Source organism: Olea europaea, chromosome 5 (genome assembly GCF_002742605.1).
Source record: "Olea europaea var. sylvestris chromosome 5, O_europaea_v1, whole genome shotgun sequence".
Classification (NCBI taxonomy): domain Eukaryota; kingdom Viridiplantae; phylum Streptophyta; class Magnoliopsida; order Lamiales; family Oleaceae; genus Olea; species Olea europaea.
Window position 1 is genome coordinate 12837085 of NC_036241.1, and position 17062 is coordinate 12854146.

General features: G+C 38.1%; 2 protein-coding genes and 1 pseudogene across 2 annotated transcripts; 2 read left to right on the forward strand and 1 right to left on the reverse strand.

Moving 5' to 3' along the window:
• Window positions 1-293: 293 nt before the first annotated feature.
• LOC111394698 lies at window positions 294-16119 on the forward strand. The gene is made up of 2 exons (XM_023020642.1): window positions 294-358; window positions 13868-16119. The coding sequence occupies exon 2, from the start codon at window positions 13993-13995 to the stop codon at window positions 15931-15933; it is 1941 nt and encodes a 646-aa protein (XP_022876410.1). The 5' UTR covers window positions 294-358; window positions 13868-13992; the 3' UTR covers window positions 15934-16119.
• On the forward strand, window positions 357-2610 carry LOC111394697. Its single transcript, XM_023020641.1, has one exon. The coding sequence runs from the start codon at window positions 484-486 to the stop codon at window positions 2422-2424; it is 1941 nt and encodes a 646-aa protein (XP_022876409.1). The 5' UTR covers window positions 357-483; the 3' UTR covers window positions 2425-2610.
• LOC111394253 lies at window positions 9277-11910 on the reverse strand (annotated as a pseudogene).
• Window positions 16120-17062: the final 943 nt, after the last annotated feature.

Consider the following 17062-nt stretch of genomic DNA (forward strand, 5'->3'; position numbering starts at 1 on the left):
CTAACCCATCCAAATTAATCAGTTGCCAGTTCTTTTTTTGGTTTTAGGTTCCATTTACTTTTTCTCTGATCAATGAATTAACTAAAATCATAACTCTGCAGTTGTTGATTGTCTGTTTTTGGCGAGCATTTTAGAACTTTCAGTGTTCTCTGTTTGTATAAGCATTAATAGTTTGGCATTATGTTCTTTCTTCTGTCAGGTCAACGAATCTTAGAAGACTTTCCACTGCGAGGCAAGACTAGTGGGCAGGTTTCTGTCCCAAAAATGTAATCATATTCTCTTCATAACACAGTGCTTTGAGAAGAATATCCGGCTCTTCCACAAGATATTAATATAATGGACAGGTCGGACACCTCAGGTTTTGTGAGTGGTGGAGGTAGTTTGTTCAGATTTACTTCACTTGCCTTTTTCATTTTGATTTATGGATGCTGTTAGTTTCTCCTGCAACCTGGCCCATCATTCCTACAGAATAAAATTTGCATCATGATGAATTTGAATACGAATAAAAAGTTTCCCTCTTGGAACGGTGAGCTGAGAAAGAATGGCAATATTGGGGATACCGCTTTACTCTTGGATTGTTTTGGCTATGGGGGACGTGATACAGCTGCATTAGGGAGCAGTCAAACAAAAGATGGAGGACAGAGTATCTGTACAAATGCTTCTGATGATGGGTGCAAATTAGTGCTTGGATTGGGTCCAACACCTGGTACTTATTCTGATGATTATTGTGCTGTTCGGGGTAATAAAAACAAAGGCTCGACAACCATATTTACTCAGAGGTTGGCATCTGACTATGATTCGATTCTGAAACTAGGACTGTCTGGAGACACAGATGATGATTCGAATATACTTGAATTTTCTGCTTCTACACAGAATGCTTCTGATGCACTTCACCACCAGGATCGAATGTTTTCGGATTGTCATAGGCTTGCAACCCCTGTTGTTGATGAGGGTTCTACGTCTGCCAAGAAATCCGGTGGCTATATGCCGACGCTACTTTTGGCGCCTAGAATGGAAAGTAACAAAATTTCGTTGAGGACTGATGAGGTTTCAAATTTTGGTGCAAAATCCCATTGCTATGTTTCCGAGCTCAATGCTGAACCTTCTAGCGTCTCTAATTATTCAACGAGCACCACATCTGAACCAACGCTACCCGGGGCATCTTCAGACCTCAGAACTATCAACCTGAAAAGATGCAAGTTTGCTGGATGTACAAAAGGAGCGCGAGGGGGAACGGGTCTTTGTATTGGCCATGGGGGCGGACACAGATGCCAGAAACCTGGATGCAATAGAGGTGCTGAGAGCCGAACTGCCTATTGTAAAGCCCATGGAGGAGGCAGGAGGTGTGAGCATCTTGGATGCACGAAAAGTGCTGAAGGGAAGACGGACCACTGTATAGCACATGGTGGTGGAAGAAGATGTGGGTATCCAGGAGGGTGCACTAGAGCTGCCCGTGGAAAGTCGGGTCTTTGCATCAGGCATGGTGGGGGTAAGAGGTGTAAGGTGGAAGGTTGCAGTCGAAGTGCTGAGGGACAGATTGGCTTATGCATCTCCCATGGTGGTGGACGACGATGCCAATTCCTGGGTTGTACCAAGGGCGCGCAAGGTAGCACCATGTTCTGCAAAGCACACGGTGGTGGAAAACGGTGCATATTTGCAGGGTGCACCAAAGGTGCCGAGGGGAGTACGCCTCTCTGCAAAGGGCATGGTGGTGGAAAACGCTGCCTCTTTGATGGTGGTGGGATATGCCCAAAAAGTGTGCACGGAGGTACTGATTTCTGTGTTGCTCATGGCGGTGGAAAAAGGTGTGTTGTTCCAGGCTGTAGCAAGAGTGCTCGCGGCCGAACTGATTCCTGTGTCAGGCACGGAGGAGGAAAGCGCTGCAAATTTGAAAGCTGTGGAAAGAGCGCTCAAGGTAGCACCGACTTCTGCAAGGCACATGGTGGTGGAAAGAGGTGCAACTGGGGCGGTGGAAAATGTGAAAAGTTTGCAAGAGGAAAGAGTGGGTTATGTGCTGCACATAGCAGCCTGGTTCGAGGACGTGCAATGAACGAAGGAGGAATGCTTGGTGCTCGACTCTTCCACGGATTGGTGCCAGCTGCTTCTACTGCTAGGAGCAGCTTTGACAACACTTGTTCTTCATCCGGAGTTAGTGTGATCTCGGATTCTCCCGATTCACTTGAACAACCAGCAAAAAGGGCACATCTCATACCTCCTCAGGTATTGGTTCCTTTGTCGATGAAGGCCTCATTATGTCCCGAGAAGCAAGTGGAAACGAGCAATGCCGGCAACTTTGACAATACCAGTGATGGAAAGAGCTTGGATTATGTGGTTCCGGAGGGAAGGGTGCATGGTGGTGGACTCATGTCCTTGCTTGGGGGGAACCTGAGGAATGCTATGGATGGGGATTTGAATTGGTTTTAGAAAAATCTTCAACTTGTAATTTATGTGTTAGTATTTTGAATAATTTACTGTTGTAACTGTGCATTTAATGCTTGAAATTTGTCAAGTGATACCATGTAATTTGGTATTGTATGTTGTTAATAGGATTTTTATTCCCATGTACTTTGATTATTGGGTATTTTGTAATTATACAGCTTATCAGGTAAAGGTTCGCATTCATGAAGTTAGGCTAATTTTAAAAATGTTAGTCAAAATCTATTAATATAACTAGTAAACTCTGAGCTGGTTCATTCAAGTAGAGTTTAGATCTAAAGTTGAAGTCTCCATAAAGTTGAATGATACCCCTATAAATAAGAAGAGTAATGAAGTTTATCTCTATTAGTATTCAACATCAGTTTAGATGTCAATGGATCTGACCTAAAGAATTAATGCAACATGTACAGAGTGGCAATCATCTCCATTTGATATAGTAGGTGGCGTGAGGTAAAATGATAAGGCCAGTTCAGTGTATGAATATGAAATTCATTTATTGACCTTATCATTTAATGTCATCTCACATTGAGGATAACCTTAGTTTATACGTAATTTCTAAGGTCATATCATTTCTGGAGAGGATTTTGCTGTAAATCTATTTGAAATAAAGAGCAAGACTCTGTGGCCATTCCTCTTTATTTATCGACCACTTGAAACTAAATATTTTTAACTACTTGACATCAACTCTATCAAGAAGCTACGAAACTTCTCGATGCATTATTCGAACTGACAAGCACCTGTCACTCATGATATTCGATCCTACTGATGCTTAACACCTGTCTACGTAGTATTGAGATCATTTTATCGAACAATGTAACAATAATTTCACAAATTGACTAGGATTATGATTATTCTTTAAATGATAGAGCATTTTTCTTCATTTATAAAAAGTTACTTTACTTTTCTCAAGTTTATCACTTCCTTCTGTTATTGTGCGGGTTTCAAATACAGTTATGGCGCCTTTTGCATGTACTCACATGCATAATCTGTTGGAAAATAAGGGGTTGGAGAAGAAACAACAACAAAATTATAGAAACAAAATGAATAGAAATCACGAAACACATCAAGAATGAATTTGAGGTTTGAACACGGGATCGTTGTCCTCAAACTATATTTGTCCCCTCTCCATATGAAATGAGATGCTTAAGGGTGTTATGGCAAATGGTTTGAAAGATTTTAACAAGCTTTGATGCAGAAAATAACAAAGCACGAGAAATTTTCCGTCAAAACTTGATGAACACAATAAAGAAGAAATGAATATGAGTTATAACAGGGATTTAATTAATTGTGGAACAATATATGGATTTCAAGATGTTTTTCTTGTTTGTAATGTATTTGTATTGATCTTCATCACCTATTTATAGGCCTCAATCAATACATCACGAAATGGTGCCAAAACAAGATGAAAAGTGGCAACTTTTAATCCAAAACGACTCCCAAGTTTCAAATTGAAAAACTAGCCAATGGCTATTTTTTAACACTATGCGTACGCATAATATAAACCGTGCGTATGCATAGTAGAAGCAAAATTTAATTCTGATTTTGCCAAAACACATCTGTGTACGCATAAAAAGAAGCCTGTGCGTATGCATAGGCAAAAAATCAAAATTTTCATTTTTCAATTTCTTTTGATTCTAGTCCATTATCATTCCATTGATTTCGAACAAATATTCAACAATCCCCCACTTGTTAAAAATCAATACGATCACATATTCAAAAAGATGACACTTATGCATACGGATTAGATATCTTTCGATTTGAATCTAACCATAGTGTAATTCAAACAAAGTAAAGTCGGAATTAGAGGTAGCATAGAAGTTTTGAACCAATTATTCCTTGTGACAATACCGATAAGAACACACACATAAGTATCACGTGTTCTCAAGTTCCTCAACTCGCTTAGCGCTATTATGGTCTTGCGCTCATCCTCTTCGACAAACTTTTAAGAGAGAAACTCCAACTCTCTATTGAAGCGGCACCACCTCGAAGTTAGTTTAGGTGAAGTTCTTCCAGTACCTTTGTTACTTTTAGAAGTACTTGTGTTTTAACACTGAACTTCATTAAGAACTTTAAGCTCAACCCTCACTTCAGTAACAACCAGCATTATTTAATTAGGATAGGGTCATTGCGGATTTGAATAATGCTGCAGCCATCTACATATCGAATGACTTGTTGTTACCCTTTGAACTCGTTGATTACTTTTTGAGTAATGACAGGTAGGGTTGCCGTCATTGGTGGACCTTTTTAGTTAAGAAGTTTCAACCCCATCCTACTCGAAGTAGACGCCACTAAATCTCTATTTAGTGCTTTAGTTAAAGGATTCGCTAAATTCTCAATTGACCTTACATAATTTAGGGAAATTATTCCATCTTTGATTAATTTCCTTATGTAGTCATGTCTTAGATTCATATGTCTAAACTTTCCATTGTATACCTCGTTATATGCCTTTGCTAACGTGGCTTGACTATCACACATGATAGGTATTGAAGAGATATTCTTCGATCCCAAAGGTATCTCATATAAGAGATCCTTAAGTCATTCAACCTCTTTCCTGGTATCCGATAAAGCTACAAATTCATATTCTATGGTCGAGTGTGTTATACATGTTTGTTTCTTTGATTTCCAAGAAACAGCACCTCCTCCAAGAGTGAATACCCATCCCGAAGTGGATTTACTTTCACCCATGCTAGATATCCAACTAGTATCGATAAATCCTTCCAATATCGTCGGGAATTTAGTATATTGTAGGCCCAAGTTCTTGGTTTTCTTTAAGTATCCAAGAACTCTCACAATGGCCTTCCAATGATCATTACTCGGATTGCTAGTAAACCTATTAAGTTTACTTATTGCATAAGCTATATCCGATCTTGTGCATTGAACAACATACATAAGACTTCCTATAGCACTTGCATATTCATATTGAGTAATCGCCCTTCCATCATTCTTTATTAGTTTTGAACTTGGATCAATCGGGGTACTACATTCCTTTATGTTCAAATATTTGAACTTATTTATCACATTTTCAATATAATGTGATTGACTTAGATAGTAACCTCCACTAGTCTTTGTGACTTTGATACCTAAAATGGTATCCACTTGTCCAAGATCCTTCATCTTGAATGTGGAAGAAAGAAACTTCTTTGTTTCTTCTATTCCGTCCATGTGATTACTCATAATCAGTATATCGTCAACATACAAGCATATAAATGTCACATAATCATCACAAACTTTAGAATATAAACATTTATCAACACTATTATATTTAAATCCGAATGATATTATTGCTAAGTCAAACTTCTCATGCCATTTCTTTGGTACTTGCTTCAGACCATATAAAGATTTTACCAACTTGCACACTTTATGTTTATTTCCAGGTAGGGCAAACCCTTCGGGTTGTTCCATATAGACCTCCTCATCGAGATCTCCATTTATGAATGCCGTCTTGAAATCCATTTGATGAACATGCAAGTCATATATTGAAGTCAAAGCGAATAATATCCTAATCGATGTTATTCTAGCTACCGTGCATAAGTATCAAAATAGTCGATTCCTTCCTTTTGTCGATATCCTTTGGCTACTAATCTAGCCTTGAAGGTATTTAAGGATCCATCAACATTGCATTTTCTCCTAAATACCCATTTGCATCCAATAGGCTTGGATCCCGGTGGTAAATCAACAAGTTTCCAAGTATTATTGGACATTATCGAATCCATTTCGTCCTTAATTGTATCTTTCCAAAAGGTGCTATCACGAGAAGCCATAACTTCTTTATAAGTGTTAGGGTCGGTTTCTATTTATAAAAAAAAAAAGAATTGTTCTCACAACATTCAACTCATTTCCCTCTATTAAGTAAAATGAGATAAGTTGATAATCGATTTCATTCGATCCCAAAGACTTCTTCACTCGAATTCTCTTGCTTCTTCGTGGTTCACTAGATTCATCAACATTCTTAAAAGATATTTCATCACGTGTTCCACTTGAACTAGGGATATTTTCTAGATTTTTCCTCAATTCATTATCCGAAGATAATGAATCCTCAAAGAACTCCACATCGTTAGATTCAATAATCACATTGGACTCCAAATTTAGTAATCTATAAGATTTGCTATTGTTTGCATATACAACAAAGGCACATTTAATACTTCTTGGACCCAATTTGGTCATATTAGGATTCGTGTTCTTGCAATAGGCAAGACACCCCTGCACTTTAAAGTATTCAATGTTCGATTTTCTTCCTTTTCACAATTCATAAGGAGAAACCTAAGTATATTTTGAAGAAATCCTATTAAGTATTCGACATGCACTTAATAAAGCTTCACCCCACAAGTTAAATGACAACTTAGCATGAATAAGCATGACATTTATCATTTTTACAAATGTTCTATTTTTTCTTTCAGCCAAGCCATTTTGTTCGGGGTGTCCTAGGTGCAAAACATTGATGAATAATTCCATGTTGTTCACAAAACAAATTAAAATCATTGGAAAAGTATTCACTACATCTATCACTCCTTAAAATTTTAATTTTCTTTCCTAGATAATTTTCAACCTCATTCTTGTATGTCTTAAACATGTCAAATGTTTCACTTTTATGTTTTATCAAATAAACATATGTATATCTAGAAAAGTCATTTATAAAAGTTATGAAATATTTATTTCCACCTCTAGTTAAAATACCATTAAGTTCACATATATCAGTATGAATTAATTCTAAAATACTAGAGGTTCTCTTAACACTTTGATATGATTTTTTTTAATTATTTTAGATTCTACACATATTTTGCATTTATGTTCATCATTTTCATCATATGAGATCAAGTTATATTTTTCATACGTTTCATTGTATTTCTATCAACATGACATAATCTAGCATGTCATAATGAAAATAAATTCACAACACAGCAAAATTACTTTTATTCATTTCATTATCAACGGTACATAATTTGACCATTTCTTCACACGAATAGCCTTTTCCAACAAATTTCCCATTAAGGGATAGTACAAGTTTGTCGGACTCATAAACACATTTGATGCCCGATTTTTCCAAGAGATTGTCACTAACTAGGTTCCTATTCATATCCGGAACATGTAGTACATTAGTTAGAGTAACAGTTTTCCCAGAAGTGAAGATAATGTCTACACTTCCTTTTCCAAACACCTTAGATCACATTTCGTTACCCATTTGAATCTCTTGTTCTCTATCCACTTCTTGATAATTTTTGAACAAAGATTTATCATATGATATATGTACCGTAGTACAAGTATCATGCCACCACCCGAGAACATTTTCTTTGATTGTGTTTACTTCACTTATGGTAGCCACAATTTTGTCATCTTGGATGAAATTCACTTTGGCCTCGAAGTTGTTTTGTTTTCGGTGCCTACAATCCTTGGCATAGTGATCAGATTTTCCATACACAAAACAACATTTTTTTTGTCTTCTTCTTGGACTTGTTAAAGTTCTTAGAAGGCTTCCTTTTGTTGGATTTTGTCGGTGGTTCTATTTTTTTCACAGCATTTGCTTTAGAAGAGCCCTCATGAGAATTTTCAGTTTTATCACGTATTCTCGACTCCTCTTCGATTCGAAGATACTTTTGTAATTGTTCCAAAGAATAATTTTCGAAACTATGCATGATCTTCTTCCGGTATCCTTTCCAAGTTTTGGGAAGTTTGGTAGTTATAGCCCCCACTTGAAAAATTTCCGGTATATCAATTTTTACCGCCTTTAATTTGTTGACAATCACTTGCAACTCATGCACTTGGGGAAGAAGATGGATATTTTCTAAAAATTTAAAATCAAAATACTTAGAAATCAAAAATTTCTTTGTACATTCTTCTTCCGCCTTGTACTTACTTTCCAATGCTTCCCAGATTTCTTTCGCCGAAATTGTATTGGTGTATAGATCATACAAACGATCCGACAATGCATTCAAGATGTGGCCACGACAAATCAATTCATCTTCTTGGCATTTTTGTCTCTCGATCTTGATTGCTTCGAATTCTCCATTCGTTGATTCCAGCAAAGGCGCTAAATCTGAATCAAGAATATAAAAAATCTTCAACGCCGTTAGGAGGAATTTCAACTTGTCTTGCCACCGCGTGAAGTTAGTCCCGTCAAAACGATCCAATCTTACCAGATCTTGATTCATGAGTTTGATGGCTGTCATAGTTGTATCATTTTCCATCGCAGGTTATAGTTTGAGATTGTTGGAAAATAAGGGGTTGGAGAAGAAACAACAACAAAATTATAGAAACAAAATGAATAGAAATCACGAAATACGTCAAGAATGAATTTGAGGCTTGAACACGGGATCGTTTTCCTCAAACTATATTTGCCCCCTCTCCATATGAAATGAGATGCTTAAGGGTGTTATGGCAAATGGTTTGAAAGATTTTAACAAGCCTTGATGCAGAAAATAACAAAGCATAAGAAATTTTCCGCCAAAACTTGATGAACACAATAAAGAAGAAATGAATATGAGTTATAACAGGGATTTGATTAATTTGTGGAACAATATATGAATTTCAAGATGTTTTTCTTGTTTGTAATGTATTTGTATTGATCATTCATCACCTATTTATAGGCCTCAATCAATACATCACAAAATGGTGCCAAAACAAGATGAAAAGTGACAACTTTTAATCCAAAACGGCTCCCAAATTTCAAATTGAAAAACTAGCCAATGGCTATTTTTTAACACTATGCGTACTCATAATATAAACCGTGCGTACGCATAGTAGAAGCAAAATTTAATTATGATTTTGTCAAAACACATCTCGTGTACGCACAAAAATAAGCCCGTGCGTATACATAGACAAAAAATCAAAATTTTCATTTTTCAATTTCTTTTGATTCTACCCATTCCATAATTGAGCCCAACAATTAGTCCATTATCATTCTATTGATTTTGAACAAATATTCTACATAATCTGTTGAAGAAACATCGGGTTCGAATTTCTTCAATGTAACTTGATGTCGCAATTCATGCAAAATTTCTGAATTTCCGATACAATTTTGATTATGCTAACTAAAAACAAGTTCAATTTATTTCTCTTGAAACAGTACAAAGCAACCTCCATGGAAAACCTTCAAAGTTCCTCGAAAGCTTCAAAGCACAAGTCCTTGAACTACAACGATTCATCAATCAATATAAAATATTTTATTGGCCGTCTTGCGATTAACTGCAATCTTCGATTCGTACGCTTCCGATGTCTCACACTCTCCATCACCGTCGAAGTATCTCAATTCAACCTCGTTGGTGATGGCCTTTAGTAAGTACTTATTGCCACTGGCGACGATTGCGAATCTGGACTCACCATCGGTGAAGCTCGAGAAGGATGTGCTGATGATGGATGAAAGTTCGGTATGGAAGTTTAATAAAGGTTGCGGAGTTGTCGAATTAGGGTTAGGTCACTGCTGATATCATTAGAATTCAACAGCGGCAGGGGAATTACGAGTATCACTGATAGTTGCTTTGACTACAGAACTGAAACATGTATGTTTTGGAAGGATTCTATCACGGTCGAACCTTTAACAACGGTAGCTCCTCACCGTGACGTAGCTGCAGCTTAGAAAATGAAGATTTTCAACTGAAATCAGCTGACTTAGTAACCAATAAAAGATAAAAGAGAATGGGGGAAAGGATTAAATGACGTAAAATAAGAAGAAAGGGAAGACAAAGCTATTGAACGATTTCAAAATTGCCTCGAAAATATCAGATTATACAGAACTCATCTTCCCCATTCCCAAGCTTCAATACAACCCTATATACAATAAAACAACAATTGGGCTTGGGCTAGCCCACCATACAAGCCCAAATAAAAAATAAAATAAAATTGGCATAATCCATGACATCCCTTCCCTTTAATTTAACCTTGTCCTCAAGGTTTAACATCAGAATGTCTTTTTTGTATGTTGTTAGCAACGGTCTCGTTCTCTTCACCATTCTTGGATTAAGCAGGTAGTGTAAGATGAAGAAAACCTTATCCTCAAGCTGACTTCTAGGGAAAAAGGCTCTTAACAAAACGAATGGCCTGTCTTTTCCATCTTCTCGCTTAGTCGGCCCACCTGATGTAGCCATGTGAATGTAGTAATCATATGCATTATGCAACTTTCTGTGCTTAACATCATCATGATGTAAAGCATCTCTGGGCATCGAGACCTCTTGACCATTGAAGACAGAAGGTTCGTTCATGCCATTCCAGATGTACAAGGATGGAGATATACGAGAAATTTTCAGCCCACCAAGACCTAATCTTTGGATTCAACACATTCAAGTATGATGATGAACCAGACCAGCACCACCCATTGAAATCCTTCCCAGTTGCATCCTTTACATAATATACCTTTTGGGAAGTCTTCTTGTGTATATCGTAAGGTTCGTCCCTCTTAATGTGAGGGTCCACGATAGTGACCATATGCCTGCCGTTTTCAACCAACTTTTTCTGCATCTCTTCTGGATTAGGAAATAGCAGCCTATCCCACGTAAAATAATTTTTCCCATCCATATGCTCAATATCAAGCCACCAAAAAAAAAGGGATATCATGCTCATCAAATTTGGCGTCTAGATTATAAACATCCTCTTCACCGCTATAATTCCACCTACACTGATGGTAAGAAATAGCAAATAACTGTGGCATTGCCAGTGTTCCAGTAACACTTGTATACTGCATAACCATATTTTTTGGCTCCGGACTAACAAAAAAGAATGCATCCAACACACGAGCTTCTTTCATCCACAATGTATTGACCCTCTTTTGATCTGAAGGCAACATCAAAACAGAAGTATATTCATCATTCCAACTTGTCCCCAGAACATCAATTTGCATTTCAGCAGCATTCAGCCAGAAAAACCCAGAGCTCCCATGTGACTTCCCATGGGAAATCATGAAAGGTATGGAACCATAAAGCCCAGAAGGCGAGTCAGCAATATATTCAAACACATCAAGGTTAAAAAGCCGATATGGCTCAGAATCCTCCACCCCAAGTCCTCTAGTTGGCTTTAAGGCTAAACTAGTGGCATGTTCTGGAATGCCATAAACAAAATCGGCATCATAGAATGATACGTCAAAGCTAATACTCTATGGTCCATACAGACGTGTATGAGTGTGGCTCCTAAACCTCTCCTCCAAATTCTCAACTTCATTTCTTCATCCTTCTCAACACCTAAATCAGATTCTAGCTTCTCAAAACTAGTCTCCACAACAGTTTCTATTTCAACATGCCTTGTAACTACAACAACTGAATCATCTTCGTTCAATTCATAAGTATTGACCTGCTTTACTAGTTTCTCTTCTGGTTTAGAACAGGAACCCCATTTCCCTTCCAATTTAGAATCTGAATCATCCATTTGTGCTTCAGAAGACTTGACTATTTTTGTGTACTTGTTGGACTGATCTTTGGAGGCTGATTGAGCCTCAAAAATTTCAGTCATCATTGAGATCACTAGCTCATGCTTCCTATTAATTTCTTCCATTATACAATCCAATTGAGAGATACCTATGGGTTGAAGCTGCTCTGATACCATTTGTCACAGTTGAACCTTCAATAATGGCAGCTCCTCACCGTGACGTAGCTGCAGCTCAGAAAATGAAGATTTTCAACTGAAATCAGCTGACTTAGTAACAATAAAAGATAAAAGGGAATGGAGAAGGATTAAATGACGTAAAATAAGAAGAAATGGAAGAGAAAGCTGTTGAACGATTTCACAATTGCCCTGAAAATATCAAATTACACAAAACTCATCGTCCCCATTCCCAAGCTTCAAGATAACCCTATATACAATAAAACAACAATTGGGCTTGGGCTAGCCCACCACACAAGCCCAAAGATAAAATAAAACAAAATTGGCATAATCCATGACGGATTCCGGTATATGCCGTTTTGGTTCCAAATGCCAGGTCAATTTTCTTCCCTCTCATCATGAAGTATCATCATCAAAAGGTTTATATGTATTTAGAAGATCAATGTACGGCACAGACTAATGTCTTGTTTCTTCATTGTTTTGTTGAGTAATTAAACATTAATGTGCATTAATTGTAGTACCATTTGGTTGAATGAAGAATATACTATTTTGATCTGTGCTCACCATAGTCTAATTGTAATGTAATTCCACTTATTTCAAGTTGAACAGTTTGCTCATGAGAAAGAAGAGCTCCATCCTGTTCATTTCTCAGGCAAGAATAAATTTAAGGTAGTAATGAAATTGAGAATCTTTTTCTTGATCAATCCTCTAACATAAATCAACTGAACTAAAAATTGGTGACTTTATATATGATTTCTTGTAACATGCTTTGTGGGTTCTGCAATTTTGTAGGCACCATGTAGCAAATCATCCAATGGTTCAGGTGGATCGGGATCATCATCATATGGCTCAAAGTGCCACTTTGTTCATCACCAAGTCAAAGCAGAAGCAAAAGCCCTCTCTCCACTACTGCCATTACCGATGGCCTTACCAACATTACCCACCAAAGTAGAACAAACATCTGGTGACGTTGGGAGAATCAGAAACCCAATTACTGCGTTCATAAACTCAAATTGGACTCCTCTTGATGGTATTGCCGTCTCTTTATCTTCTGGTTCTTTTGAGGAAAAGAATCCCCCAAAAGAAGACGTGGATGCTTATGTACAAAGGGGCCTCTATGTTATCCATTCAAGGAAAAGATTACAGGTGTTTCTGGTATTCTGTCAGGAGTAGATGCTTTTACTTAACAATCTGCAATATATAACTTGGCTTTGGTTGCAGAACTAAGGTAATGTTAGAAGTGGAGACAAATTTTAATTTTTCTTCTTAGAGATAAGGTTGAAAACGATAGGGGTAGAAGCAAAGTTGAATTTTACCTCTTTGAAGGATAAGTTGTAGTTATCAAATCTTTGCCACCAAGAAGAAAATTCAAGCAAGTAAATCTACCAAGTCAAGCAAGGAAAGAAAGCCTATTGGTTGATCAAATTCATCTTTGATTTTTCAACTTCTAGAGAAGGAATTTAAGTTGTATTTGTCAAATGATAAACTGCCTTATAAAATCTATAAATAGACCTTAGAATGTGTTCATTATATATGTATGTATATTCTAATGAGTGTTTGCCAAAAATAATTTAGCACTAAGTGAGGTTTTATGATAGATAGAGTTTGCTCTTTTGAGAGAGATAGAGAGTTTGAAAATTTTTGTAACTCCTATTTAAAACTCATCTTGTAATCATCTATTCTTATTTCTTAGTAGAGCCGCGTTATCCCTTAGTGAAATCTATATCCAAGTTTTTTTGCTATTTTCATTATCCTGTGCAAATTCTTACCTAACAATTGGTATCAGAGCCAGGTTATAGCAAAATTGGTGGAGCCTGTGAACCTATAAACAATAGTTGTGTTCAACAATAACTGAGTTGCTACAATATTAATGATAGCAGAAGACAGAAAAGTTAAGATCACACCTCAGGTTTTGTGAGTGGTGGAGGTAGTTTGTTCAGATTTACTTCACTTGCCTTTTTCATTTTGATTTATGGATGCTGTTAGTTTCTCCTGCTACCTGGCCCATCATTCCTACAGAATAAAATTTACATCATGATGAATTTGAATACGAATAAAAAGTTTCCCTCTTGGAACGGTGAGCTGAGAAAGAATGGCAATATTGGGGATACCGCTTTACTCTTGGATTGTTTTGGCTATGGGGGACGTGATACAGCTGCATTAGGGAGCAGTCAAACGAAAGATGGAGGACAGAGTATCTGTACAAATGCTTCTGATGATGGGTGCAAATTAGTGCTTGGATTGGGTCCAACACCTGGTACTTATTCTGATGATTATTGTGCTGTTCGGGGTAATAAAAACAAAGGCTCGACAACCATATTTACTCAGAGGTTGGCATCTGACTATGATTCGATTCTGAAACTAGGACTGTCTGGAGACACAGATGATGATTCGAATATACTCGAATTTTCTGCTTCTACACAGAATGCTTCTGATGCACTTCACCAGCCGGATCGAATGTTTTCAGATTGTCATAGGCTTGCAACCCCTGTTGTTGATGAGGGTTCTACGTCTGCCAAGAAATCCGGTGGCTATATGCCGACGCTACTTTTGGCGCCTAGAATGGAAAGTAACAAAATTTCGTTGAGGACTGATGAGGTTTCAAATTTTGGTGCAAAATCCCATTGCTATGTTTCCGAGCTCAATGCTGAACCTTCTAGCGTCTCTAATTATTCAACGAGCACCACATCTGAACCAACGCTACCCGGGGCATCTTCAGACCTCAGAACTATCAACCTGAAAAGATGCAAGTTTGCTGGATGTACAAAAGGAGCGCGAGGGGGAACGGGTCTTTGTATTGGCCATGGGGGCGGACACAGATGCCAGAAACCTGGATGCAATAGAGGTGCTGAGAGCCGAACTGCCTATTGTAAAGCCCATGGAGGAGGCAGGAGGTGTGAGCATCTTGGATGCACGAAAAGTGCTGAAGGGAAGACGGACCACTGTATAGCACATGGTGGTGGAAGAAGATGTGGGTATCCAGGAGGGTGCACTAGAGCTGCCCGTGGAAAGTCGGGTCTTTGCATCAGGCATGGTGGGGGTAAGAGGTGTAAGGTGGAAGGTTGCAGTCGAAGTGCTGAGGGACAGATTGGCTTATGCATCTCCCATGGTGGTGGACGACGATGCCAATTCCTGGGTTGTACCAAGGGCGCGCAAGGTAGCACCATGTTCTGCAAAGCACACGGTGGTGGAAAACGGTGCATATTTGCAGGGTGCACCAAAGGTGCCGAGGGGAGTACGCCTCTCTGCAAAGGGCATGGTGGTGGAAAACGCTGCCTCTTTGATGGTGGTGGGATATGCCCAAAAAGTGTGCACGGAGGTACCGATTTCTGTGTTGCTCATGGCGGTGGAAAAAGGTGTGTTGTTCCAGGCTGTAGCAAGAGTGCTCGCGGCCGAACTGATTCCTGTGTCAGGCACGGAGGAGGAAAGCGCTGCAAATTTGAAAGCTGTGGAAAGAGCGCTCAAGGTAGCACCGACTTCTGCAAGGCACATGGTGGTGGAAAGAGGTGCAACTGGGGCGGTGGAAAATGTGAAAAGTTTGCAAGAGGAAAGAGTGGGCTATGTGCTGCACATAGCAGCCTGGTTCGAGGACGTGCGATGAACGAAGGAGGAATGCTTGGGCCTCGACTCTTCCACGGATTGGTGCCAGCTGCTTCTACTGCTAGGAGCAGCTTCGACAACACTTGTTCTTCATCCGGAGTTAGTGTGATCTCGGATTCTCCCGATTCACTTGAACAACCAGCAAAAAGGGCACATCTCATACCTCCTCAGGTATTGGTTCCTTTGTCGATGAAGGCCTCATTATGTCCCGAGAAGCAAGTGGAAACGAGCAATGCCGGCAACTTTGACAATACCAGTGATGGAAAGAGCTTGGATTATGTGGTTCCGGAGGGAAGGGTGCATGGTGGTGGACTCATGTCCTTGCTTGGGGGGAACCTGAGGAATGCTATGGATGGGGATTTGAATTGGTTTTAGAAAAATCTTCAACTTGTAATTTATGTGTTAGTATTTTGAATAATTTACTGTTGTAACTGTGTATTTAATGCTTGAAATTTGTCAAGTGATACCATGTAATTTGGTATTGTATGTTGTTAATAGGATTTTTATTCCCATGTACTTTGATTATTGGGTATTTTGTAATTATACAGCTTATCAGGTAAAGGTTCGCATTCATGAATTCTCTAATTATACAGCTTATTAGGTAAAGATTCGCAATCATCTCCATTTGATATAGCAGGTGGCATGAGGTAAAATGATAAGGCCAATTCAATGTGTGAATATGAAATTCATTTGATTGACCTTATCATTTAATGTCATCTCACGTTGAGGATAACCTTAGTTTATACGTAATTTTTAAGGTCATATCATTTCTGGAGAGGATCTTGCTGTAAATCTATTCAAAATAAAGAGCAAGACTCTGTGGCCATTCCTCTTTATTTATCGACCACTTGATACTAAATATTTTTTAAGTGCTTGACATCGACTCTATCAAGAAGCTATGAAACTTCTCAATGCACTATTCGAACTGACAAGCACCTGTCACTCATGATATTCGATCCTACTGATGCTTAACACCTGTCTACGTAGTATTGAGATCATTTTATCGAACAATGTAACAATAATTTCACATATTGACTAGGATTATGATTATTCTTTAAATGATAGCGCATTATTCTTCATTTATAAAAAGTTACTTTACTTTTCTCAAGTTTATCACTTCCTTCTGTTATTGTGCGGGTTTCAAATACAGATATGGCGCCTTTTGCATGTACTCACATGCATAATCTATTGGAAAGTAAGGGGTTGGAGAATAAACAACAATAAAATTATAGAAACAAAATGAATAGAAATCACGAAATACATCAAGAATGAATTTGAGGTTTCAACACGGGATCGTTGTTCTCAAACTATATTTGCCCTCTTTCCATATGAAATGAGATGCTTCAGGGTGCTATGACAAATGGTTTGAAAGATTTTAACAAGCCTTGATCCAGAAAATAACAAAGCACGAAAAATTTTCCGTCAAAACTTGATGAACACGATAAAGAAGAAATGAATATGAGTTATAATAGGGATTTGATTAATTGTGGAACAATATATGAAT

Coding starts and splice junctions, on each gene's coding strand:
- LOC111394697 (XM_023020641.1), top strand. CDS start 484: ATGATGAATTTGAATACGAATAAAAAGTTTCCCTCTTGGAACGGTGAG.
- LOC111394698 (XM_023020642.1), top strand. CDS start 13,993: ATGATGAATTTGAATACGAATAAAAAGTTTCCCTCTTGGAACGGTGAG.